This window comes from Hylobates moloch, unplaced genomic scaffold (genome assembly GCF_009828535.3).
Source record: "Hylobates moloch isolate HMO894 unplaced genomic scaffold, HMol_V3 SCAFFOLD_20, whole genome shotgun sequence".
Lineage (NCBI taxonomy): Eukaryota > Metazoa > Chordata > Mammalia > Primates > Hylobatidae > Hylobates > Hylobates moloch.
The window spans coordinates 29,039,567-29,066,801 of NW_026652295.1; the positions used below are offsets into that span (position 1 = coordinate 29,039,567).

At 48.1% G+C, this 27,235-nt stretch overlaps 2 protein-coding genes across 3 annotated transcripts; one reads left to right on the top strand and one right to left on the bottom strand.

Annotated features, from left to right (window-relative positions):
- Positions 1 to 2,897: 2,897 nt before the first annotated feature.
- On the bottom strand, positions 2,898 to 13,559 carry GNL1 (G protein nucleolar 1 (putative)). The gene is made up of 12 exons (XM_032140928.2): positions 13,024 to 13,559; positions 12,443 to 12,608; positions 11,942 to 12,078; positions 11,651 to 11,802; positions 11,462 to 11,533; positions 10,238 to 10,445; positions 9,972 to 10,067; positions 9,403 to 9,597; positions 4,288 to 4,466; positions 4,048 to 4,210; positions 3,632 to 3,772; positions 2,898 to 3,247 (listed from the first exon to the last, which is right to left on the bottom strand). Exons 1-12 carry the CDS (start codon positions 13,094 to 13,096, stop codon positions 3,006 to 3,008), a joined length of 1,824 nt encoding a protein of 607 aa, XP_031996819.1. The 5' UTR covers positions 13,097 to 13,559; the 3' UTR covers positions 2,898 to 3,005.
- Positions 13,560 to 13,575: 16 nt separating this feature from the next.
- PRR3 (proline rich 3) lies at positions 13,576 to 20,641 on the top strand. 2 transcript variants are annotated; one of them, XM_032140929.2, is made up of 4 exons: positions 13,637 to 14,360; positions 15,063 to 15,125; positions 18,765 to 19,055; positions 19,320 to 20,641. In XM_032140929.2, exons 1-4 carry the CDS (start codon positions 14,255 to 14,257, stop codon positions 19,424 to 19,426), a joined length of 567 nt encoding a protein of 188 aa, XP_031996820.1. In that variant the 5' UTR covers positions 13,637 to 14,254; the 3' UTR covers positions 19,427 to 20,641. The 2 variants fall into 2 exon arrangements, with proteins under 2 accessions (XP_031996822.1, XP_031996820.1); XM_032140931.2 differs by lacking the exon at positions 15,063 to 15,125 and having other exon boundaries at positions 13,576 to 14,360.
- The last annotated feature ends 6,594 nt before the right edge of the window (positions 20,642 to 27,235 follow it).

A 27,235-nucleotide genomic window follows, 5' to 3' on the forward strand; every position in this document is an offset into this window, starting at 1 on the left:
GAGCTCCACAAAGAACCATTTCTATCCCACTTACCACTTGGAAGTGACTGGCAGATAGTAATTGCTCAACAAATGTTCTGAGTGAATGAATCCTTGGGATAATTATAGTACTAACCACCTTATTTAGTTATGACAGTTCAATAGATACATGTAAAATAATGCTTTTATAGTTTACATACTGCTATAGAGCTATTGTATTATATTATTATTCTATTCCTACCCTCTATTGCTTGAGGGTAGGATATTGCCTTATTCGATTTTTGGTTATTGTCCCAGAACTCAGGGACATATGTCTGGCATATATTTTTTGTTTTGTTTTGTTTTTTTGAGACGGAATCTTGCTCTGTCGCCCAGGCTGGAGTGCAGTGGCGCGATCTCGGCTCACTGCAAGCTCCGCCTCCCAGACTCACGCCTTCTGCTGCCTCAGCCTCCCAAGTAGCTGGGACTATAGGCGCCCACCGCGATGCCCGCCTAATTTTTTGTATTTTTAGTAGAGACGGGGTTTCACTCTATTAACCAGGATGGTCTCGATCTCCTGACCTCGTGATCCGCCCGCCTCAGCCTCCCAAATTGCTGGGATTACAGGCGTGAGCCACCGCACCCAGCCTGGCATATATTGTTTTTAACCAATTTTTGTTGACTGTATCAATGATTATAAGAAGTGAACAAAGGGCCAAATAATTCAACTATCCTGGACCACACACAGCTACCCTGTTCCAGAACCAGGACTAGAATCCCATCTGGAAAAAGGGAAGCTTGGAAGTTGACATCTAAATGAAATTCCAGCATGGATGAGAGAAGCCCTGATTTCTCTCCATAAAGAGACTAGCCAGCTACGGAAGCCACTAGAGCCCCAGACCTCCATGGTCAAGTATTCACATAGTAGACATGACCCAGACAAGAGGGTGCGAGGAAAAGCGTATTTCAGCGTGGAAGGGAGACTGGGCCCTTGGTTTCCTGTATCTTTGTAGTCAGTTCTAACCTCAGCCTCAGGCACTGATGTTGGGGCCCTATTCATCCTGATCTGCAGGTCCCTCAGTTCTTTTTCTGTTGCTACTATCCTATAGAGTCAGCAAGTCACTGACAGAGGCCTGCGAAGAGGTTTTACAGTCTAACCCTGTGGGGGTGTCAGTTGCCTCCTGCCAGGTCTTCAGCATAAAAATCCCCCCTCCTCAGCTCCCAGTCAACTCTTCATCCCCACCCCTAGACTCTCCCAAATGCCCCTGATGAAACCCGAGGTGGAAAAGGAAAAAGATAAAGACAAGCGAAGACAAATGGCACAAGAAGCAGAGGTACAAATAGAATACTGATTTTTCTCCTTTCTCTCCACATTTTGAGGAAATGAATCCAATGTCCTCACCCCACCTCCTGCAGCAGAGAAGTCCCCTGAGCATCTCTGAATATCATGAACCCTCAAAGTAAGCTTAGCTTGGGCCCCTTTTCCTTTTCTATCAGTGAGGCTAAAGAGCCCCAGATGGGAGACAGGTGGATTTTTCTCTCAGCTGGGACCTTTTCTCTTGTCTAGCACATTTTGAGAAACCTTCAAGTACATTCTCATGCTGGTAGTATTTAAACTTTGCACTGGAGTGAATTCCAGGGGTTATGTCCACACTGAGACCAACGGAGATGAACCTAAAGGAATATGTGGCCAAACACCTCAGCCTCTTTAAATATACTTTCCTTTGCTTCTTAGTTAACAGGGTCTGTCTGCTCGCACTAGAGAAACTGCCCAGTGACTCAGATCCTGAAAGGATCTGCTTTAGAGCAAAAAGGAGTCTGGTACTTCTCACTCCTCCATCTAGTGGGCAACCTGTCCAACTACACTTTTTGCTATCATCCAATACAGACAACACTGGCAGTCAATAAAAAAGCTCACTCTCCCATTTCTAAAAGAATTAAATCTAGAAGTCTAGCTGCTGGCTTAACAAAGGGATATACAGCAAAGCCTAAGGTGCCCTGACTCACGAGAGAGCTGATCTCTGCTGAAATGCTGAGGTGAAAACCTAAAATGGTTCTGGCCACCTGCTAGGTTCTAGCTCAGACCCTGCACTGGATAATCTTTGTTCCACCCTGAAACCAGAGTAAATGGAATTCAGGAGGCTGGTTCTGTGCCCGCCCCTATGTACCTCAAACACTCGTAGCTGCCAGGCTTTTAAATAATGAAACAACACTGGGCTGTTCTGCTCAAATCATAAATGTGCACGCTAGTTGTTCGCCAGTAATTAAAACTACTCGTACACATTTAATCAACATTTTCACAAGCGTTTTGCCCTAACTAAAAATTTATATCAACATGAAGTCCTAGAATTATACTGCATGAGCCCCCAGGATTTGGAGAACATCATTTACGCTTCTTAATCCAAAAACTTGGGTGCCTGAAGGTGGGGTTTTGATCATGGCCAGGCTTCAAATTTAGGTCAGGCTCTGGTGGTACATCCTTATATGCTTGATGCTCAGCACAGGTCAAGACACACAACAGACCCTCAATAAATATTTGCTGAATTTGAACAATTCCTGTAAAAATCTCATTAAGAGACATCAGCTCGGGACACTTCCTCTCTTACTGTTCCTTCTCCCAGAAGCTCCTGGAGTGACCAGGTCTGGCAGCAGGGGGCGCACAGGGCTGCTGCTCAAATCCGAGAATGGCACAAACTCCAAAAGGGAGCTGGATTTAGACCTCCCCTCCCCATGTAGATAATGGGATTCCTAAGGTGCAGAGTGGGAGAATGGGTAGAGGAAGCAGGTTTCAGAGACTGAGAACCTACTAAACAAACTCCTAAGAGAACTTTCCCTTGCAAAGAGAATGCATGAAAAAAGAAGGGAGAAGAGGAGCAAAGCCTCCCACAGCTGTTAGCCTGGAACAGCTGCTCTCACCTCAGTTCATCTGGGGAAGGGGCTACAAAGCAAACAATCTTTATTCACAATTGGGGTGGCAGAGAGGAGATACCCCCAGGTCAGTCCAAAAGCAAAGATATTGGGTGGGAAGATGGCGCTGGGCGAGGAACTCAGCACTCATCCTCACCCAGTAGGGCATAAGGGTTTCGGCCAGCCAGGCTGGACCCTGGAGCTGAGGTTGGAGTGTCCTCATCCCCTTCTCCCTCCTCATCCGCATCCCGGTCCTCCTCTCCCTCCTCCTCACAGGAGCTGCTCAGCTCTTCCTCTTCCTCCTCCTCCTCGTCACCTGCTGGCCCCACCCTGCCCTGCAAAACCACCAGCTCCGTGGTCTCTGGATGGGACTCCCAGGTGCCTGGGGAACCGAAACAAGAAAAAAATGGAGAGTTTTGAGCAAGGAACTAAAGCCAGAGAAAGATGGGGAAGAGGCAAAGACTAAGAATAACAATAATCTTTATAGCTGCTGGCATTCATTCATTCATCCATTCATTCAACTTCCTATGTGCAGATTGCTGAACAGAAGCTTTGTGCACATCAACTTCAATCTTTACAATCACTATGCTAAGGGTCAATTATTACCCTCAGTTTGCAGATCAGGAAAATGTCTCAGATGTCAAGTAACAGAGCTGGCCAACAGGTACAGAATCCAGGTTTGACCCTCTCTCTCTCTGGCCACAAAGCCCACACCCTTTTACCTACACCATAGCAGAGGGCTGGGGAAGAATATCTGGGCTCTGACCTTTCTGTTCACTGTAGCCTGGGGGATGAAAACACAGGCTGAGGCGGCCGTCCACTGCCAGCCGCAAGAGACTGTTGGCTGCTCTGTACACATCATTCCGAGCCGCCTTGGCTGTCTTGTAACCACGTTTCTCTGCCCAGGCTGGAGGGAGAAAAGAATAATGGAAAGGGAAGGCATTAACCAGGTACCAGTTATACTCCCACTCCCATAACACAGTCCTTCCAGTTTTCCCCAAAACATTCCAGGCCAGAGATCTTACTGGCTATGCAACAAAAATCTAGGGGTGAGTGGACAGCAGCTTCATCAATGGCACAATCTCTGAGGAGAGGAAAGGAGACAGGGAGGGGTAAAAGGCGAGGCAGGTAAGGAAGAGCAGCTGAAACCAGGTGGGGCGAAGCCAGGCACATGGAACTCACCTTCACAGATGTCCCAGGCACACCAGGGGTGTTCCGCTGAGGGGTCCTCAGCCTCTGGGTGGCGCAGGTGGAGCAGGGCCTGCACGGGAATTCGGGAGGCCAGGTAGCCCACAGCAGTGTAGGGCTCCTGGATCTGGGCGATGGGGTAGATCCCTGCCAGAACCTGAGGGAAATGAGCACTCAGTACCTTCCTCAATGTCCCACCTTCTCTCTTTCCCTTACCCACCCTCCCCGTCATACCTGCAACTGCCTAGGCAGAAGAGATGGGAAGATGAGGCCTGGGCAGTCACAGAGCTTCACAGAAGGGGTAAGAAAGTAGGTCTGAAAGTATCGGGTATGGCCTGGGGTTCTGGAGACACTCACGACTTTCCGCCCCACCAGCCCATTGATCAGCGAGGACTTTCCCACATTAGGGAAACCTGAGGAAGGCAAGGAAAATTAATGTTTAACAGGTTTTTACTCTGTGATGGGACTTGGTGCTACACCTATAGGTAAAAGGGGAACTAATGCTCAGAAATTAAGGAAATGGTATTGCAGAACACAAATCACGCTCTGGGCTGCCAGGGTTAAATCCTGGCCCTTCCACTTACCAGCTTTGTGACATCAGGGCAACTAACTTTCTGAGCCTCTGTTTCTTCATTTTACAGTGTGGACACCTCCCTACCTCAGGGTGGTCAGGATTAAATGAGATAACCAATACAACTTGTGTGGGTCAGTGCCTGCAGTACAGTAAGTACCCAGTACCAGTGATCCACATCTCATAATTACCATGACTTGGCCCGGCACAGTGGCTCACGCTTGTAATCCCAGCATTTTGGGAGGCAAAGGCGGGTGGATCACCTGAGGTCAGGAGTTCAAGACCAGCCTGGCCAACATGGTGAAACCCCATCTCTACTAAAAATACAAAAATTAGCTGGGCGTGGTGGTGGATGCCTGTAATCGCAGCTACTTGGGAGGCTGAGGCAGGAGAACCACTTGAACCCAGGAGGCGGAGGTTGCAGTGAGCCGAGATCGCGCCATTGCACTCCAGCCTGGGCAACAAGAGGGAAATTCCATCTCAAAAAAAATAATAATAATTACAATGACTTGTCCAAGGAGAAAACTGGAAGCCTTGGGGCTCACTGGCACTCTGCTCACAACCACTACCGGTTTTTGTGTTTCTGGCTGACTTCACTGCCTTCATCTCCCTTCCACAGAGCATCTCCTTTACCCCACCTCAGCTGCCCACTCCCATGGTAATACTTGCATCTTGTCACTTCACAGCTCCAAAGCCTCAATTCCAAGCACCCCTCTCTGCCCTGACAACTCATCTTTCCAGCTCACTTACTCTGGTTACTCCATTCCAGTAAGTCTTTGACCCCTGACCTTAACACAGTAACACTATGCAACACCCAACTCATGTCCTCAATTTCCTTCTTACTTGACTCAGATTTCATGATCCAGCTCCTCAGCCAGGCCCGTTCACAGACCTGGAACTCCCTGGTCCCACCTCTCCCCTGTATCTTACTCACCTGGCAAAATCCCAACCCTGTAAAATCCAGCTCTGCCCATTCAGCACTGCTCCTGGGCAGCTGACTGTGGCTAAGAAAAGATGCACCACTGTGCTCACTCTTTACAACACATGGAAGTATCTAGGAGGAAGGGAGGGAAGGAGGGAGAAAAAAGTTCTCCTTTAATGACCACCACCAGACCTGTTTCTCTGTCCGCTTTGTAGAAAAACTCCTTAAAAGACTTATCTACTTTTTTCACCACTTCTTCCTGCTATCTTCTTTGTAACTGTAAACTATAACATACAAAAAAAATGCACAGAACATACATGTGCAGCCTGATGAGCCCCATACCACCCAATGTGTGACAACATGTTCCATCTGTCCTTGGTTTTTTTTTTGTTTTTGAGACAGAGTCTCACTCCCTCACCCGGGCTGGAGTGCAGTGGTGCGATGTTGGCTCACTGCAACCTCATCCTCCCAGGTTCAAGCGATTCTCGTGTCTCAACCTCCTGAGTAGCTGAGACCACAGGCGTGCGGCTCCACACCCGGCTAATTTTTTTGTATTTTTAGTAGAGATAGGGTTTTGCCATGTTGGCCAGGCTGGTCTCAAACTCCTGACCTCAAGCAATGCGCCTGCCTCAGCCTCCCAAAGTGCTGGGATTACAGGCATGAGCCACCACATCCGGCCTCCATTCATCCTTCTTGATCATAATCCTCTCCCTCTATACATGCGAGCTTTATCCTTTTAAGGGAATCCACTCCTTACATTTCTCTTTAGTTTATGAGCTGTGTAACTCTCAACAATGCAGCTTAATTTTGCAGCTTTCAAACTTGATACAACTGAAATTGTGCAGTGTGGATGCTATTGGGTCAGGCTCCTTTCACACAATGTTATGTGAAGTTGTTGCACCTTCTCTCATGGGCCTACTCCAGTTTGGCTTTCTCCACCCCACTGAAACCACGGATCTTCACATTGCCAAGCCCACTGAGCAGGCCTCTGCTCTCTCATTTGGCCTGTCGGCAACAGTTGACACAACTGTTCCCTCCTTTCCTCTTCAAACACCTTCTTCATTTGACTTCTGGGACACTCCCTTGGTTTTCCTCCTTCTCACTGTCCTTTGCCAAACTAAATGCTGGCTTGTCCTAAGGCTCAGTCCTTGACCTCCTCTTCTCCACCTATTTCCTTTCTCTCCTACATCTCATCCAATTCCATGGCTTTTTTTTTTTTTTTTTTTTGAGACGAAGTCTTGCTTTGTCGCCCAGGCTAGAGTGCAGTGGCACGACCTTGGCTCACCGTAACCTCCGCCTCCAGGATTCAAGCAATTCTCCTGCCTCACCCTCCTGAGTAGCTGAGACTACAGGCATGCACCACCACACACGGCTAATTTTCTGTATTTTTTGGTAGAGACAGGGTTTCACCATGTTGGCCAGGCTGGTCTCAAACTCCTGGCCTCAAGTGATCCACCTGCCTCGGCCTCCCAAAGGGCTGGGATTATAGGCGTGAGCCACTGTGCCCAGTCTAATCCCATGGCTTTAAATACCACTTATATCCATCAATGGCTCCCCAAATTTAAATCTTTCCCAAATTCAAATTTCCATCCTCTTCTCTCCCCTAAGCTGCTGACTACTTGCCCACTGCCTATTCAACATCTCCACTAGGGATATTTAAAAAGAATCTGAAATTTCATTTCTGATTCCCCTCTCCTCCCCAAAGCCTTCAAATCTGCTTCTCCCCTAGTCTTCCCATCTCGGTATTTCCAGTTGCTCAAGACAAAAACCTGGAAGTCCTTCTTTATCCTCACTTTCCTTCATGTGCCAACTGCAAGCCATCAGCGATCTCATTTTCTCTACCTTCAAAATATATCATGCTTCCGGCCCTGTCTCACCACCTCCAGCTCCAGCATCCTACTCTAAACAACTCTTATTTCTCTCCTAGATTACTGAAGTAGCCTCGACTGCTCTCTCTGCTCCCTTTCTTGCCCACCCCCCATCATTTATTCTCTACTCAGGAGGTAAACTTATAAGAAACAAAATCAGATCCTATCATTCCCCTGTTCAAAACCTACCCTTGGCTTCTCATGAGACTTGGAATAAAATCCAAAATGGCTGTCACAGCCTCAGGGCTCTACACGATGTGGGCCCTGGCGATCTTGCTGACCTCATCCCCAGTACTCTATCCTGGCTCCCATACTCCAATCCCCTGGGCACTCTTGCTGGTCCTAGAATCTCCAAGCCTATTCCCTCCTCAAGACCCTTTCCCCACAGTTCTGAATGGCTCACTTCATCTCATCATCCAGTTCTCTCCTCAGGGAGGTTTTCCCTGAGCACCTCTCCTCTCAGTCACTCTCTATCCCCTTTCATTGCTTTATTGCCTTCACTGCCCCTACATGATTTCGGATCACAAAATCTATTTACTCACAAGAAAATAAGCTCCATGAATGTACAGACCTTTTTGCCATTTCCACAGCAGTATGTCCCATCCCTAGAATATCTGGCACCTGGTTAAGTGTTCAGTACATATTTGTTGAATGGGTAAATGAATGAGAGCTGGAGGGAAATCCAAACTCAGGGGTGCCTGTGCCACAGCAAACACTCCCCCTCTCACACCACCTGGAATAGAGACCAGCTAGAGCAGAGGCTGCTAAGAGAGGGAACAGAGGCTCCTTGTGACAGGGAGCCTAGGATCAGAAGTCAGGGAAGGGACAGCCAGGTGAAATGACTGGAAAGAGGAGCAATCACTCAACAGTAAGGCAGGTTCTTCCAAAGACAAAAAGGACACTGAGAGATAAGTCAGGGCACTTCCAAGGAGGCCAACTACCTACTCCACACTCCCCAATTTATTCTGGGTTGGGGCCTTTTTGGTTCCAATATCACCTCAGATACCACAACTTGTCCAAGGTCTCTTCTTACCTCTCCCACCCTAAATGAAGACGGGCCCTGGGTCCTAATCATACATTCCTTTTTCCTCCACTGTGAGCTGAGACAAAGCCCTTAAGAGGAGATTCTCCTTGGCAACAAACTTAAAGGGTTAAAACCTAGAAGGAAACTAATACTTGCTGAGCTCCTACTATGATTTGATGATCACTGTACTACAGACTAATTACTACAATTCAAATGGTTTACATAAACCACTTAAAACAGTGCCTGTTACATAGTAAGCACCATATAAATACTGAGTTTTAACAATAATAATTGTTATTATTGTTATCACTATTTGTCAGGCATTCTTACGCTCTCTCAACACTATTCCCATCATTCCTCACATCCATTCTTTTTTTTTAAAGACAGGGTCTCACTCTGTCAGCCAGGCTGGAGTGCAGTGGCACAATCATAGCTCACTGCAGCCTTGAACTCCTGGGCTCAGGTGATCCTCCTGCCTCAGCCTCTGAAGTAGCAGAGACTACAGGCACACACCACCACACTTGTCTAGTTTTCTTTATCTTTTGTAAAGATGGGGTTTCACTATGTTGCCCAGACTGGTCTTGAGCTCCTGGTCTCAAGCAATCCTCCCACCTCAGCCTCCCAAAGCACTGGGACTATAGGCATGAGCCCTCACACATGGCCCTCATCCATTATTTTAATCAGGTATCAATGTCCTTATTTTTAAAATCAAAGTAACTAAGACTCAGAGTAGCAAAATCACTTACTCAAGACCCCACAGCTGAGAAGTGGTGGAATTTAACTCAGGCCGTCATGATCCTTCCACTGCAGCAGATGCCTCTTCTGCCCTGCTCACCGCCACTGGCAGAGATCACCCCTCAGACACCCTGGGGCCTAATGAGACCTGATCGCCCTCTCTCTTCTCCAAATATGAAAACTCTGTACCTCCTTGGAGGCCACCAAGCACAAGCTGCCACTTCCTTACCCACACAGCCGATGGTCACCACCCCATCCTTGTAGCGCTCTCGGGTTGGGCCAGTTGGCTCCATTGCTGAATCAGTCTGCTGCTCCACCAGGACTGCTGGGCCATCCTCCTCTTCCTCCTCCTCCCCGGACCCATTACCCCAGGTGGCCCCAGCCACATCCCGAGCAATCTTCTCCCGCCAGCTGCTCAAGTCCACTGCTCAAAGAAGGAGAAGATTAAAAAGGTTCTCCCCAGGGCTGCTGTGCATGATGGCACACACTGTGCCCTGCACAGATTATGTAACTGGCACCCTCTGGAGTTGTACAGTGCCAACCTGAACAAGAGCAGGTTGGAGAATCTCCCAAAAGTCACTTGACCCCACCCTCCCTGGAATCATGCATGTTTCTCTGAGCTTCTGAAAAGTACTGGGAAGGCTAAAGGCAGCAAGCCACTGAGGCTCCCGACTACCTGCTGCCCCTCTTGCACATATCCACCATAGAGGGATTGGCTTCAGGAAAGGTGAGCAAAATGATTCTCCATCTTTGGTCTCCCCCATGTCCTCCTACAGCCCTCCTCTAAGGGCCACATACCTTTCCCCACAGTGATGGCTTCACAGGCTCTCAGCAACTGCTCTGGCCCCAGGGCCCGAGTCCATCCTCTCCCCCGCCTCCGACTCTTCTTCAAGACTGAGATCAGAGGGCACAAAAGGATTGGCACACTGGCTTAGGCCTCTCATCTCTCCCACCACCCTTAGGCCCAAGACCAGGTGCCCCCTTGTCGATAAGCCTCTCTGTTCTCCCCTTTGTCCCCTGCCAACTCACCTCTCCCAAGTTGCCCTCTCTCATTGCCCACTCACCACTACTAGGGTCCTGTGGGGTGCGGGGGTCCCGAGGAAAAGAGGTGAAAAGGACGACGTGGAGCTGGGGATAGTGTTGATGGAAATAATGCTTCCAGGCAACCACAAGAGCTGGCGGGGCCAGATCCACCTTGTTCAAAACCAGCACCAGGGCCAACCCAAGTTCTCCAGTCACATACTCATAAAGTGCTGGCGGGAAATTCACAACCTAGGACAGGGTTGATAAGAGGATGGAGCAGTGAAAGGTCAACCCAGAGTTCTCTGCCTCCAGCTCCCCACTCAGCAGGCGTGGCTCAGAGACAATGCCCTGGTGGTAGCAGACTCTGGGCTAAAAACCATAAACCAGACAAACTAAAAAACGAAGATGAAACAGGGGTTAGTAATACTTCTGAGTCTCAGAGGGCTTCCTACAGGTGATGATTAGAGATGGAAATGAACCCAAAACAAGGCAAGGAAACAGCATCACTTAGCACACTGAGGTAAAGGCTGGGATCGGAAACAGGGATGGGGGTTAGGGTAGAAATTAGTCTGTTTTTATGTGCGCACAACTATGTAAGTGTGTACACATGCATATATGCATGCATGCATGCAAGTACGTGCACATGTGTGCATGTTTGTGTGTTAGTGTGACTGTGAACATGTGTGCAAACATGCCTGTGTATACTGATGTGCACATGATGTACGTGTGAGTATGTGTGTGTACATATTATTAAGGACCTCCAACCTAAATGGTCCTCACAGACCTCCCTTTCTCCCACTGGAGGACAAGAGTGAAGTTGCAGAGCTAGGATTCACACAGGGCAGTCCAGCAGCAGTCTACAGCCTTAACTACTACTCTAGCATTCCAGGTGGGTTCTGTAGCAACTGATGTGGCAATGCTAGAGAAATGAGATAAGGAAGAAGGGGCATCTTTGGGCTGGGCAGGAGGAAGCCCCCAACTTGCATTCATAGAATCCCTCGAGCTCCACACTTGGATTTTCTATTGGTCTGGGATGGGCTAAAGGACAGGACATGGCTGTTTTGAAGAGGAGAGTGAGCTGGCCAAGGGAGGAATGACAGGCTATAAGAGAATAAAAAACTGAGTTCCTAAGTGCAGACATCAGCACTAGAAATTAGAAAGACAGGAAGATAGATACCTCTCTGTCTCCCAACTCTTACCTCTGACCTTTGCCCCTGAAAAACCTTTCTCCCTCCTCCTTGCCCACCCTTATCCCCAGTACTCACTGGATGTCGGATATCAGTGATAAGCAGGACGATGTCAGACATCTCTAACACCCGCCACAGCTGCCTCCATGTCTAAAAAGACAGGATCAGGAAGAGAACCTGAAAACAGAGTCCCTCTGCAGCCTGATCCCAAACCAATTTGACCATAAGTCACTATGCCCCACTCCTGTTCCTACAGTACACTGTCACCTCCAGATTGTGCTCAAAGTAGCTGAGTTTCTCAGAGGAGTAAGCCCCATGAATCTTCCCAAGATACTCTTGGAAGCTCCGTTCCTCTTGGCTCATTAGTTGCTCCTTGGACATCTCATAGCTCCAAGGAGGACGTCGAGGAAAGTCCAGAACTGGGAAATCAGGAAGAAGTCCAAGTGTGAGGAAATTTTCAGGATTCAAGAGTACATCCCAGACCCCTCCTTCCTCACAGTCGGCTCTTACCTTTCCAAACTCCTTCCCCAGTCCAATGCCTGTCTTGCTGTCACTCACCTGAGCCAGGCTGATAGACCTCCCGGATGTCCAGTTCCAACACCTCAGCACTGACCGGCTGTAGAACTTGCTCCCGGGCTGCTCTCTTTCTCCTCTCTACCTCCTCCCTGCTGTCTCTCTCAAAATGCAGTCGGTATCTAAGGGAACAGGGACCGAGACATCCCAGTGCAATCCTGTGGCCACAAACTCCTATTTTCTCCCCTCTTGTACAATCAACTTCGCAAAGCATTCTCTCCAGAGTCGTTCAAGTCCTCTCTCTCAAGTCAGACTTCCCCCAAGTCCTTCTTTCAGGCAATATTCAGCTTCTTCCTTCTAAAAGCCCAACTCTCCCCAGCCCCTCTGGAAAGGAAGATTGTGGCCCGCTGTGGGGAGCCGGGTGGCTAGCGGAGAACTGTGGCATCCCAGGCCCACCGTCTTCACCAGTAGCAGCCCGCTTTCCCCCAAAGCTCTGACTTCCGGGTAGGCTGGAAAGCCGGGACCAGCGCCCCCTCCCACCCTCACCGATTTGGGTCGTAGCCTCGTGGACCCAGCCCCTGAGAAGGCTGCTGGTTAAGCCTGCGGATATGATGGGTCACAGACTCCCCGTCCGAGGTGTCGGTCTGTTCCTCTCGCCGCTCCCGGCTCCCGCTGCGGCTGTTGGAACTGGAGCGCAGCCCATCTTGAAGCCCTGCGGGGAGGGGCCGGTGACGCCAGTGCTGGCCAGCTCTCAGGGGCCATAAGACCCTCTCCCCCATCGGCCTGACTCCCTTTCATCCCACTCAACTTCTTCCGACGCTCAGTCCTCCCAGACACCCTATTCGGGACCCTCCCGGATGTGCGTGGGGGGAGCCACTCCTCCAGGGAGCAGTGGGGACGGCGCCCCGTGCTAGCTGGAGGGATTCCCCTCCCCCAACTCTCCATCCTTCCCCACCCCTTCCAGATGTAGGGGGGGTGGGGTGGGGGCTCCCCTCCGCGATAGGCCGCGAGGGTTGACGCGGTCCCACGACCCCCTCCCACGACCCACAGAGACGCAGCGGGCACACCCCTCCTTCCAGATGTGCGGAAGCCCGAGCCCCGCCCCCTCCTCCCGCTCCCGCACTGACCTCTCTTCCGCTCCCGTTTGTCCTGCAACTGCTTCTTCTTCTGCTTCACGCTGAAGGGCTTCTTCCTCGGCATGGCCCGGACCAGTCACCTGGCCCGCCCTCAGCCGAGCTCCCGCCGCCTCAACTGACTGCCCCCCCGGGGCAGCCCCCGCCGCAGGGGCCCGGGACCCTAGAGGAGGCGGGGCTAGCAGGTGACGTCAGCGGGCGGGCCCGACAGAATTGCCGCCGCGGCGGCGATGGAAGGCGGACGGGGGAGATATAGTCACTTGCCTCCAGGAGCGAGGCGAGAGGATGATGCGGGGTGGGCTTCTGGCACGTGAGAGCCAGTGGCACCGAGAGGGCGCCCCGGCGGCGAGGAAGGAGGCGCGCGTGGGAGGACCAGGCTAACTCCGTCACGGACGCTACCAACTCGCGTTCGGAGGAGGGGGGGCGCGTGTCATCACTACCTTGCGCTCCCGGGAGAAGCTACCACTCACCTGGAGGGGGCGGTGGAGCGGAGGGCGGGGCCTACTACCTAGGGGAGAGGGGGCGTGGACACGCTGAGGCTACACTACCAAGCCCCGGGCTTGACCTTAGTGGAAAGCCGAGACTGTGCGTCCCGGCAATGAAGCCAGGTTGCTGGACTACACCGTGGGCACGGTCAGAGGTCTTTAGGGGAGGGCGGCGGTCTGAGAGTCCTGGGTGCCGACCTGTTGGGACCCAAATTCCTTGTGGGAACGATGATAAGGAGCAGGTTTACAGATCATTAAGTGCAAAAGCGGGCGAGAAGGGAAACCCAGGCGGGACCACGACTTTTGGAGGGAGGTCAAAGGGCACGAAGTTGTGCCTGCAGCTGTTACCACAGTAACCGAGGACCGGATGTGGCGATCTTACGGTGCGACAGTCCTCTTCTCAGGCCCTCTGGCCCGAGAGCCTGTTGACTCTGTGACACACTCTGAGGAGCTGGTTGTGGTGTTTTCCAACGAGGGACGAAGAGAGTAATTTTTTCAAAGCATTTATAGAAACGCAGCAAAGGAAAGGTGTGAGGTTGCCGCCATGCCTGGCAGAGACGTAGGGAGGCAGTTTACTCCGGAATGCGGCCGCCGCAGATGTTCTCCGCAACCTTCCGGAAGTGGAATGGCGGGAGCCTCAGCATTGCTGCCCACCGACCCCCCGGAAGCGGAAACAGAATTCCCGCGTGCCCCTTCCTCACTACCCTCCAAATCCCGCTGCAGCCATTGCCGCAGACACGATGCCGAAACGAAAGAAGCAGAATCAGCACCAGCCACCGACACAGCAGCAGCCCCCACTGCCTGAGCGGGAAGAGACTGGAGATGAGGAGGATGGGAGTCCCATCGGTGAGGGGTCTGGGAGGGATGTGCACATACCTGTCAAGCCCGTCCGGGCGAGGGGCTAGGGGCTAATAAGGTGCGAAGGAGGGGGCTGTAACGGAAGGAGGAAGGGCGCACGCGCTGGGAAGGGATGGAAGTGGGGCTGTCCCAAATGGAGCCTTGAACCAGGAGTTCTCTTACTGGAACCATCAACCTCAATACGGCCCCAAACCTTTCTGGAGAAGGCGGGGGTGGAGAGAATAAAGAGCTCTTTTGCGCAGCCGCAGAACAGTAGGGGAAAGGGGCAGTAGAGATGTTGCAGATTGCGATGACTGGGATGACAGTTTGTATCCAGACTTTGGCTGAAAATGTACAGGTGCAGCTTTCTCTAAACTAGTCCTCTGGCCAGCAGTTAAGGTGAGGGATTGGTTTATGTCTGGAGACGCTTAGATTGTTTTGGATAGCGACGGTACGGTGAAGAAAAGAAAAAGTTGTCAGTATCTTTTCCTGCATTATCACCTTTGATTGAATATCTACTTTTTGCAAACCCTGAAACAGCTTTGCAGAAAAAAGGGCAGATAGATGGGGTGAGAACTCCTAAGACTGCTGAAAATATACCTGACTTTACTGGTTGAATTAAGAAATGAGTAATACAAGAAAAACACCTAAGAACAGAATCATCAGTCCTTTAATCCATTCTGATGACCATATTTTCATGTCTGCTCTTAGGACCACCCAGCCTTCTGGGCCCTCCCCCCATGGCCAATGGAAAACCTGGCGACCCTAAGTCAGGTGAGGAGGAAGGGGCCCTGATCCTTGTATTAGGTAGTAGAGAAGACAGCAAGGGAGGGGATAAAACCCAGGAAGGACTTAAAAATCAAAAGATCAGGGATTCCATCCCTAAATGAATGGAGAGAAGTTGTATATTTGCTGATTTAAAAACTCAATGTTATAAAAATGTCACTTCTTCCCAAATTGATAAATAGATTTTATGCATTCCAAGTCAGAACACCCATAATGTTTTTGTGGAAATACACATTATTAAAGGGAAATGCAAAATATCAAGGTGAGAGACTGTCAAGACAATCTTGAAGTGGGAGGGCTTACTATGAATATCAAGATTTGTAAGCTGGGCATGGTGGCACACGCCTGTAGTCCCAGTTACTCAGGAGGCTGAGGTGGGAGGATCCTTTGAGCCCAGGAGTTTTTGAGGCGACCCTGGGCAACATAGTGAGATCCTGTCTCTAAAAACAACAAGAAGAAAAAAAGACTATAAAGCTACAATAGTTACAACGATGCAGTTTGGACACAATGATAGACATAAGTCAACAAGACTTATGTCCCGAAGAGTCCAATAACAGGCCCATACATGTGTGGACACTTCATTTATGATGAAGATGGAACTGAAAAGTTGGTCTTTTCAATAAATGATATTGGATCAATTGGATATTCATGTGAAAAAAATGGAATTCCACCTTGCACTCATAATCATATACAAAGATCTATTTCAAATGGACTGTAGATCTAAGTATAAAAGGTAAGAGAATAATTATTCTAGAAAGTAAATGTATTTTCTAAGAGTAGCTAAGAGTTCTTAAACAGACAAGAAATGCACATATACACACTAACCATAAAGGAAAGATTGATAAATTGAACTCTGTTAGAAAATATAAATTTGTGGCCGGGTACGGTGGCTCACGCCTGTAATCCCAGCACTTTGGGAGGCCGAGGCAGGCGAATCATGAGGTCAGCAGTTCAAGACCAGCCTGACCAACATGGCGAAACCCCTGTCTCTACTAAAAATACAAAAATTAGCCGGGCATGGTTGTGTGTGCCTGTAATCCCAGCTACTCAGGAGGCTGAGACAGGAGAATCGCTTGAACCTGGAAGGCGGAGGTTGCAGTGAGCTGAGATTGCACCACTGCACTCCAGCCTGGGCGACAGAGTGAGACTCTGTCTCAAAAAAAAGAAAAAACAAAATACAAACTTGCCAAATAATGCCATTAAGAAATTAACAGGAAGCCATACAATAGAAGATACTTGCAATAAATATAACCAATAAAGATCCTGTATCTATAATATATAAAGAACTCTTCCAGACAAGCCATTTGAAAAATTGACAAAAACACAGGACACCTTATTAAAATGGAGATCTAAATGAACTAAAGGTCTAAATGAACAAGTACTCAATATCATTAATTGTCAAGTAAATGCAAGATAAAAATATACCACTTTGAAATTAGAACTCTTGTGTACTGCTGCTGGGATTATAAAATGGTGAAACTACTATAGAAAACAATATGAAGAGGTTCCTCTTAATTAAAAATAGAACTACCAGATGACAAAAAAATTAAAAATAGAATTACCCCAGAACTCCTGATTCCAGGTATATATTAAAAAAAAATGGAAAGCAGGGTCTTGAGATATTTGCAGACTCATGTTCATAGCAGCAGTATTCACAATAACAAAGAGGTGGAAGCAAACCACATGTCCACTGATGGAAGGATAAACAAAATGTGGCAAGTACATACAATGGAATATTATTCAGCCTTATGAAGGAAGAAAATGCTGTCACATACTACAACATGGATGAACTTTGAGGACTTTATGTTAAGTAAAGACATAGTGTATTATTCCACTTATCTGAGGTGTCTAAAGTCAAATTCAGGGGCCGGGCGTGGTGCTTCACGCCTGTAATCCCAGCACTTTGGGAGGCCGAGGCAGGCGGATCACTTGAGGTCAGGAGTTCAAGAACAGCCTGGCCAACATGGCAAAACCCTGTCTCTACTAAAAATAGAAAAATTAGCTGGGAATGGTGGTGCGCACCTGTAATCCCAGCTACTCGGGTAGCTGAGGCATAAGAATTGCTTGAACCTGGGAGGCAGAGGTTGCAGTGAGTCGAGATCACGCCACTGCACTCCAGCCTGGATGACAGAGCAAGACTGTCAAAACAAAAAATAAAAAGTCAAATTCAAAGAAACAGTAGAATGATGGTTACGAGAGGCTGGGGGAAGGAAGCTGGAGGAAGGGGAGTTTTGTTTAATGGGTACAGAGTTTCAGTTTTGTCAGATAAAAAACTTTTTGGAGGTTGGGCATGGTGGCTCGTGCCTGTAATCCCAGCACTTTGGGAGGCCAAGGCGGGCGGATCATGAGATCAGGAATTCAAGACCAGCCTGGCCAATATGGTGAAACTCCATCTCTACTAAAAATACAAAAATTAGCCGGGCGTGGTGGTGGGCGCCTGTAATCCCAGCTACTTGGGAGCCTGAGGCAGGAGAATCACTTGAACCAGGAGGCAGAGGTTGCAGTGAGCCAAGATTGCGCCACTGCACTCCAGCCTGGGCGACAGAGCAAGACTCCATCTCGAAAAACAAACAAAAACTTGGAGATCTGTTTCACAACAGTATGAATATACATAACACTACTGAACTGTACACTTAAAAATAGTTAAGATGGTAAATTTTATGTGTTTTTTACCACAATAAAAACCAAACAAAACAAGGCATGATGATTCATGCCTGTAATCCCAGCACTTTAGAAGACCAAAGTAGGAGGATCACTTGAGCCCAAGAGTTCAAGACCAGCCTGGGCAGTGTGGCAAGACCTAATCTCTCATTAAATAAATGATAATAACCAAATAGTAACCAAACAAAAAAATAACCACCACTTTTCACACTCACCATGGCAAAATTTAAAAACCTAACAATTCCAAGTGTTGTCAAGGCTATAGGACAACTGCTGGTGAGAGTGCAAATTGGTATAACCACTTTGAAAAAAAAGTTTGGCATTATGTATGAAACTTGAGCATAACATATACTTTATAACCCAGTAATACCTCTACTATGTATATACTCAACAGAAATGCATACATATGTGTAACAACATGTATAAAAATGTTTATAGTGGCATTTCTCGTTATAGCCCCAAACTGGATACCACCCACATGTCCATCATCAGTAGAATGGATAAATAAATTGTTGTGTATGCATGCAATGGGACTACACTGCAACGAAAATGAATGAACTACTACAGGCAACCTGGATGAATCTCACAAACATGATGTTGAGCGAAAGGAGCCAGACATAAAAGAATGCAGACTGTATGATTCCATTTTTGTGAAGTTCAAAAACAGGCAAAAACTAACCTATGGTGTCAGGATAGTGGTTACCTTTGGGGAGGAGGGTGGGTAATGGGAAAAGGGGCACAAGGGGAGGATCTTTTGAGGTGCTAATAAGGCTTTGTCTCTTCACCTGGTGGTGGAAACTCAAGTGTGTCTACTTTGTGAGAATTGGGTTGTGCACTTAAAACTGGTGTGTCTTTATGTATGCTGTTCTTCAATAAAAAAAAATTTTTAATCATGGCTAATCAGGATTCAGCTGCCCATTAGTCACCTTTCTGTCTTTCTGTCTCTCTCTCTCTCTCTCTCTCCAGCTCTTCACAGAGGTCCTCCAGGATCAAGGGGACCACTGATTCCACCACTGCTGAGTCTCCCACCTCCTCCTTGGGGTAGAGGCCCAATTCGGAGAGGCCTTGGCCCCAGGTCTAGCCCATATGGTCGTGGTTGGTGGGGAGTCAATGCAGAACCTCCTTTTCCGGGGCCAGGCCATGGGGGTCCCACCAGGGGAAGCTTTCACAAAGAACAGAGAAACCCTCGAAGGCTCAAAAGCTGGTCTCTTATCAAGAATACCTGCCCGCCCAAGGATGATCCCCAGGTTATGGAAGGTGAGGTCCATTTTGTTATGCCCATTACTCCCAGAGTGACCTAATTTTCAGAAGATCATTCACGATCTTCTCTGGGCTTTCCTTTTTGCTTTTGAAGCAGAAGTAGACCTGAATGTTATTTCTCCCAGGAGAAAGACTACCATTCCAAAATACCTGGAAATGGTAGGGGGTAGAAAATCAGTTCTCCTTCTGTCTCTGCGTTTCATTGTATTTGTTTTCTTTATTGCTCAAATTTTTAACTGTTCCATTTTCACTTGTTCACAGACAAATCCGACCGCCCTGTCTGCCGACATTTTGCCAAAAAGGGCCACTGTCGATATGAGGACCTCTGTGCCTTCTACCACCCAGGCGTCAATGGACCTCCTCTGTGAGACTGTGCCTTGCCATCCAGGCTGGAAGGAGCTCTCTGTGACCTAGCGGCCATGTATTTCTCTGTAGCCCTATGATGGCTACTGTGGGGCTCTTCTAACACCCTCAGTCAGTGACACACCCACCCCATCCACCACCTCCCGTTTGGGGTCCAGAGTTGTGTTGCATCACTGGTGCACGGTATACGTGCTTTCTTCTGATCCAGCCTGTAGAGACTCGCCTTCGGGACCCATCTTTGCTTCCCTTCAGTTGCCTCCTGGATCTTCTTTCCCGTCATCAAATGACTGCTGAACAGGAAACCTCTTTGGTGCTGTTTCTTGTGCATCTGTCCACCTGTTCCCCAGTATTGCCCTCAATTCCTGAGAGCTCTGGAGCGGTTTCCTACCATTCCCTTCTTTTAGCTGCTTGTTTTAAGTCCTTTTTATGTGACATTCCCTACCCCCAATGTTGTCAGCTGCTCGTGAAAGCCAGGTTGTCTAACCTGGGGTCAAGTTTGGGTGACTGGTGCAGAGTTACTTCCTAAAAGGCCACTCTCCCTGCTTTTGGATTTCATAGTTTCTCCGTCAGTAGCATGATCCCCACCGCTATGGTCTATGATCACCGTGCTTTGTGAAACTGTGCATCCCCTTGTAGCCTTTCTCAGTGTCCGTGGCATTTTTGTGACTTCCCAGCACTAGAATAAGTTTTCCTGCCAAAATGAGTGAGGCGCTTGGTGCCCTCTGGACTTTCCCACTTCCCAACATGAGAGAATTGTGAACTTTCCATCAGACTGCCTCCCTGGCCCTCCCCATTCTTCTCCTGTTGGTTATTCTGGGTCTGACACAGGCTCATGACATGTCTTATAAAGCCTCCAATGGCTTTATCCTACCTAGATCCCTTCCAGCCCATTTTAGTTAGACTATGTCATTGTGAGGCCACCAGTCCATTCATTTGAATTCTGTGAATCTCCACCTTGCCTATCTTTGGGTGGAACCTGGACAGTACTGTCGCCCTCTTCCAACCCTCTTCCCCTACATCCCTGGCACTGGTTGTTTTCTGTGAAAACAGCAGTGAACAGGTTCAGTTTTGAACTGGCCCTGAGGAAATGGGTCAGGAGTTGTATTGGCAAGAGGGAGGGATGAGAGCTGTTGAAGAACTGAGAATGAGGTTTTATTTTTTTTCTTTTTAACTTTTTTTATATTAGTAATAAATGCAGTGGAAACCAGCATTTTATTTAATCCCTGTGTTCTAGTCATCTCTGGAGGTGCAGATGAAGCTGTTCTCACCTGGTGGAGTCAGCTTATTCTTTAGTTAATACACACTAGTGATGGGGAATGACAAAGCTTAAGGTTCTTCTAGGCTGAAAAAAACCAGTGGAGGTTCCATTAGCCTGTAGGCATCAACCAGACCAAGTTGCCTTATGTTCAAGGGCAAAGTTTTGTAAGAAAAAGGAAAGGCCAGGTGTCCGTGGAGTTATTTTTAAATATTTTACTTTGCAGAGTTTGTGTTTATGGAGTGGTAATGATGAAGGAGTCTTTCAGCAGCAATTTGCAGAGTGCCTGTGGGCCAGGCAATACACCAAGCACTAGAGATAACTGACAGCCAAAGACAATGGATTTAAAATGTACAGGGAAGACAGGTTTCTCATAATCACAAATAGCATGTAAAGTTAAACCTGTCAAAAGTGCTGGGAAGAAGACAGGGAAGAAGAGAGGGTGAAAGGGAGTTGTGTAATAAAGGGAGTCTGGGAAGGAGATGCAACTGAGACAAGCTCCAAAGGATAAACAGGAGGTGGGGTGGGAGAGGGAAGTCAAGGCAAAGGTCTTCGCTAAAAGACCTAGGGGAAGAGGTGCTAAGAAACCTAGGGACAGTGGGAGATGATGCAGAAGAAAGAGGAGTTAGACCACTCAGGGCCTTGGAAAACATGAAGATTTGGCTCTTTTCTTAGAACAGAAGCCTTTGAAGAATTTTAGACAGGAGTATCATGGCTTAGGCTGGCGTTTCAAAAAAAATCAGCTTGTATGGAGAGGGCCCACCTTGGACCTGGAAGTTAGTTAGAAGGCTACTGGCTACTTCAGTAGTACAAGTGAGCCACGATGGTGACATAGACTTGGGTAGTACAGTTGGAGAAAAGTAGACATTTGAAACTTACAGGTCAAAATAAAAGTATCAGATTTCTCCAGGTAGTTCTGGCTTATGTAACTGCCATTTAAAAAGAAGTCTTAAGCTAGAAGTTTATGGCCGGGTGTGGTGGCTCATGCCTGTAATCCCAGCACTTTGGGAGGCTGAGGTGGGTGGATCACGAGGTCAGGAGATGGAGACCATCCTGGCTAACATGGTGAAACCCCATCTCTACTAAAAATACAAAAAAAAAATTAGCCAGGTGTGGTGGCCAGCGTCTGTAGTCCCAGCTACTTGGGAGGCTGAGGCAGGAGAATGGCGTGAACCCAGGAGGCAGAGCTTGCAGTGAGCCGAGATCGCACCACTGCAATCCAGCATGGGCGACAGAGCGAGACTCCATCTCATAAATAAATAAATAAATAATAAATAAATAAATAATTTTTAAAAGATAGAAGTTTATTTCTCTCACAGGTCAAGAGGTGGACAATCAACAATCCAAGATGTGCGACAATGCCACCACTACAAGGTCCCTGAGTATTCAGAACCTCAACCCCCAACTTTCAGATTCACAACCACAAACTTCTATTCACTGTCCAAAGTGAAGCTTTGGCTTCCTCATCCATGTTCAAAGCCTCAGGATGGAGGAAGGGCCGAGAACACCAGTTGTCTGGGAAGAAACTTCTTTTTTTTTTTTTTGAGACCGAATCTCAGCTCTGTCGCCCAGGCTGGAGTGCAGGTGGCGCGATCTCGGCTCACTGCAAGCTCCGCCTCCCGGGTTCACGCCATTCTCCTGCCTCAGCCTCCCGAGTAGCTGGGACATGGTGGGCGCCCACCACCATGCCCGGCTAATTTTTTGTGTTTTTAGTAGGGATGGGGTTTCACCGTGTTAGCCAGGAGGGTCTCGGTCTCCTGACCTCGTGATCTGCCTGCCTCGGTCTCCCAAAGTGCTGGGATTACAGGCGTGAGCCAGCACGTCTGGCCAGAAGAAACTTCTTAAAAGTTAACTTATAGCTCCTCAACTTATGGGCAAGCATTTAAGTTGAGTTTATTAATTCTACAGAGGTTATCTCCCTAAAAGAGGGCTAGGAATGACAGGATTAGGGTTTGTGTTTGGTGATTTCAAAAGAAGCAGGAAATTGTTCTGGCTTAGATGCTGTCAGAAAACGGGCAATTCTATGACTACTTAATCTTATCTAGAAGGAGGGAGAAATGAAATATGGCTAAAGCTGTAAGGTAAAAAAGCCAACACATTTTAGCTGACAGGGAACTGTTTCGTGTTTTTGTGCTTAGACAAGATTTTGAAGTTTGTCTAATTTCATCACGAACACAGAATGACCTTGTTTGACACTGATTTTCTGTGAGATAGTTTATGTTCAACAAGAGTACCGAGGCCTAACTATCGATAACAGGCCAGCTCCCAGCAACACCAAAGCCTGCCAGTTATTGTCAGGCCAGTTCCCAATTCTCAGGGACTGTTTTTCTTAAAAGTATACAAATATATAATTACAGGTTGAGATGAATCATATGAAGGAAATAAATGGGGTACTGAATAGAAACAGTAGTTGGGGAGCTACTCAAGACATGGTGGCCGGGCGTGGTGGGTCATGCCTATAATCCCAGCACTCTGGGAGGCTGAGGTGGGTGGATCGCCTGAGGTCAGGAGTTCGAGACCAGCCTGGCCAACATGGTGAAACCCTGTCTCTACTAAAATACAACAACTAGCCAGGCGTGGTGGTGGTCACCTATAAATAATCCCAGCTACTTGGGAGGCTGAGGCAGGAGAATGGCTTGAACCCAGGAAGCAGAGGTTGCTGTTAGCCAAGATTGCACTGTTGCACTCCACCCTGGGCAACAGAGCGAGACTCCATCTCAAAAAAAAAAAAAAAGACATGGTGGCTAGGATAGACCTCTCTGAGGAATCTGTAGATGAAGGGCCCAGAACTTAGCCTTGAGGAACTCTGACACTGAATGGCTAAGTGAAGAAGGACAAGGATAAGCCAAACAAGGAGACTAAGGAGGGATGACGGAGAGGCAGGGAGAGATCTCAGAGTATGGCATCACCTGGCTGCTTGCTCAGTGCCAGGTACCCTGCTAAGCTCTTTATAGACATTGTCTTATTTAAGCTTCACATACTTTCTTTTTTTTTAGGGGGGGAGGGGGGGTGGTTCAAGAGATTCTTCTGCCTCAGCCTCCCGAATAGCTGGAATTACAGGTGCCCACCATCACACCCGGCTAATTTTTTTGTATTTTAGTAAAGATGGGGTTTCACCATGTTGGCCAGGCCAGTCTCGAACTCCTGACTTCAGGTGATCTACCTGCCTCAGCCTCCCAAAGTGCTGGGATTATAGGCATGAGCCACCGCACCTGGCCAAGCCTTGCATACTTTCAGTGAACACTTTAGTGCCTACTGTAGAGCAAGCACTGTTTTAGAAGCTGGAAATACATCAATAAAAAGGACAAAATCCCTGCCCATATGGAGCTTACATTGCTTTGAGGGTGATAGACAATATACATAGGTAATATAATTTTAAGTAATCGTAAATGCTCCAAATGAAACTAAAGTGAAAAAAGAGGTTAGATAGTGACAGGTGGAAGAGAACAGGTTGATACAAAGAGAGAGCTGCTTTGAGGAGGTAACATAGAGAGAGAAAATTAAATGAGGGAACAAACCATATGAACACACGGAGAAAGTGCATTCCAGGCACAGGGAATAGCAAAGGCAAAGGCCTTGATGCAGGAATGACTTTGGGGTGTTTGAAGTAAAAATAGGAGGCCAGGCCAGGCGTGGTGGCTCATGCCTGCAATCCCAGCGCTTTGGGAGGCTGAGGCAGGACTATTGCTTGAGCTCAGAAGTTCAAGACCAGCCTGGGCAACATGGTGAGACCCTGTCTCTGCAAAAATGTTTAAAAAGTACCCAGGCCTGGTGGCGTGTGCCTGTAGTTCTAGCTAGTTGGAGGCTGAGGTGGGAGGATCCTTTGAGGTTGCAGTGAGGTATGATTATACCACTACACTCCAGCTTGAATGACAGACCAAGATGGCCGGTGTAACCACACTTTGGGAGGCCGAGGCGGGCGGATCACCTGAGGTCGGAATCGGCAAACCAGACCAATGGAGACCAAAAAAAAAGCCCAGTGTGGCTAGACTGTGGGAGATGGGATCAAGATGTTTAACAGAGGGCATATTGTACAGAGCCCTATAAACTATGGTAAAGCATTTGGATTTTATTCTGGATTTTATAGTTTTTTAAATACTTTCATACTTTGAACAAATGGATTTTTTTTTTTCTTTTTGAGACAGAGTCTCACTCCATCACCCAGGCTGGAGTGCACTGGCGTGATCTCAGCTCACTGCAACCTCCACCTCCCGGGTTCAAGTGATTCTCCTGCCTCAGCCTCCCAAGTAGCTGGGACTACAGGCACCCACCACCATGCCTGGCTAATTTTTGTATTTTTAGTAGACATGGGGTTTCACCATGTTGGCCAGCCTGGTCTCAAACTCCTGACCTTTTGATCTGCCCGCCTCAGCCTCCCAAAGTGCTGGGATTACAGTCATGAGCCACTGTGATTGGCCTATGGATTTACATTTTAAAACTACCTCTGACTGTAGCTGTGAAGGATAGACTAGAAAATGAGAATGACAGCAGGCAGACCAGTTAGGAGGCCAGCGCACTGCAGTGGTCCAGGGAGAAGAGGTGATAGCTTGGTCAGGGTAGAGGTGGAGAGAAGTGGTCAAATTTGGGTTATGTTTTAGTCTCAGTTGATGGCAATTACATCTTTCTAGTTAACTCAGGCCAGAAATATTGGAGTCATCCTTAATTCTATTTGTCAAACATGACCTCCAATCCATTAACAAAACTTGTTGGCTCTTTTCCAAAATATATTCAGAAACCAGCCCTTTTCACACCTCCACGGCTGTCACCCTAGTCTGAGTCACCATCACCTTCTAATAGATCTCCCTGCTTCTGTCATTTCTGCCCATTCTCTGCTGCCCGCCCCCTCCCACCCCCCGCCCAGGTTGTTCTTAGCACAGCCTCCAGAGTCATCCTTTTTATTTAACAATTTAAAAGATTTTATAGGCCGGGCGCGTGGCTCACGCCTCTAATCCCAGCACTTCGGGAGGCCGAGGCAGGCGGATCACGAGGTCAGGAGTCCGAGACCAGCCTGACCAACATGGTGAAACCCCGTCTCTACTAAAAATACAAAAATGAGCCAGGCATAGTGGCGCACACTTGTTATCCCAGCTACTCAGGATACTGAGGCAGGAGAATTGCTTGAACCCAGGAGGCAGAGGTTGCAGGGAGCCAAGATCACGCCACTGCACTCCAGCCTGGGCAACAGAGCAAGACTCTGTCTCAAAAAAATAAAATAAAATAAAAATAAAAAATTTGTATTATATACGGAGACAAAGGGTCTGGCTATGTTGCCTAGGTTGGTCACAAACCCCTGGGTTCAGGCAATTCTCCTGCCTCAGCCCCCCAAAGTACTGGCATCACAGGTGTGAGCCACTGCACCTGGCCAGGCCATCCTTTTACTTATTTTATTTATTTATTTTTGAGACTGAGTCTCGCTCTGTCGCCCAACCTGGAGTGCAGTGGCGGGATCTCGGCTCACTGCAAGCTCCACCTCCTGGGTTCACGCCATTCTCCTACCTCAGCCTCCCCAGTAGCTGGGACTACAGGCGTCCACCACCATGCCTGGCTAACTTTTTTGTATTTTTAGTAGAGACGGGGTTTCACCATGTTAGCCGGGATGGTCTCAATCTCCTGACCTCATGACCCACCCATCTAGGCCTCCCAAAGTGCTGGGATTACAGGCATGAGCCACCGTGCCCGGCCCAGGTCATCCTTTTAAAATGTAGGTTGGATCACATCACTCTGCTCAGAACTCTGCAGTGACTTCCATTAAATCAACAGAAGAAGCCAAAATCCTTAAGATAATCCCAATCCAGACCCTGCTTTACTTCTCTTTTCACCTTTCCCACAACTCTGGCTCACTCATGCCACTCCAGCCCCTCTTGCCTCCTTCCTGTTTGTTCCCCATGTATGTCCGAACACTCCTGTCATAGGGCTTTACTCCAGCTGTTTCTTATGCTAGAAAGGCCCTTCTCCTGGGAATCCATGTGGCCAAAACTAATCTTCTTCAATGATTTGCTTGAATTTCACTTTACTGAGGCCTCATTTAAGACTAAAATCTGTCCTCTTGATACTTTTAAACTTGGTCTATATTTTCTTTTATCTATAGTATCATCTCCCCTGCTAGAAATGTAATCAGAGATCTTTAATTTTATTCAGTAGTATCCCAAGAGCGTAGAAGAGTGCCTGGCACATACTATACACTCAATAAATATAATTGTTGAACAGATGAATGAAAAAATGAGGCAGACTTAGCTGGCTGATGGATTGATTAGGGGAGGAGGAATGGAGAACGAGGACGACCTTTCAGTTTTGGCCCAAATAACTGAACGACCTGTGGTGCAATTTCTTGATGGGGAAGCCTGGAAGAGACAGGCTTTAGGAGTAAGAACAAGAGCTCCATTTTGTACGTATGAGAGAGATTTATTAAAGATCTCGGCCGGGCACGGTGGCTCACGCCTGTAATCTCAACACTTTGGGAGGCCGAGGCAGGCGGATCACGAGGTCAGGAGATCGAGACCACAGTGAAACCCCGACTCTACTGAAAATACAAAAAATTAGCAGGGCGCGGTGGTGGGCG

What these genes read in the sequence shown, in the direction of transcription:
- GNL1 (XM_032140928.2), bottom strand. Translation starts at nt 13,096, where the DNA reads ATGCCGAGGAAGAAGCCCTTCAGCGTGAAGCAGAAGAAGAAGCAGTTG. An exon ending in GGTCTATCAGCCTGGCTCAG is followed by an intron (nt 11,803 to 11,941) that starts GTGAGTGACAGC and finishes CTGATTTCCCAG; the next exon opens with TTCTGGACTTTCCTCGACGT. An exon ending in AGCCATCACTGTGGGGAAAG is followed by an intron (nt 9,598 to 9,971) that starts GTATGTGGCCCT and finishes TTCTTTGAGCAG; the next exon opens with TGGACTTGAGCAGCTGGCGG.
- PRR3 (XM_032140929.2), top strand. Translation starts at nt 14,255, where the DNA reads ATGCCGAAACGAAAGAAGCAGAATCAGCACCAGCCACCGACACAGCAG. An exon ending in GGAGGATGGGAGTCCCATCG is followed by an intron (nt 14,361 to 15,062) that starts GTGAGGGGTCTG and finishes GTCTGCTCTTAG; the next exon opens with GACCACCCAGCCTTCTGGGC. An exon ending in ACCTGGCGACCCTAAGTCAG is followed by an intron (nt 15,126 to 18,764) that starts GTGAGGAGGAAG and finishes CTCTCTCTCCAG; the next exon opens with CTCTTCACAGAGGTCCTCCA.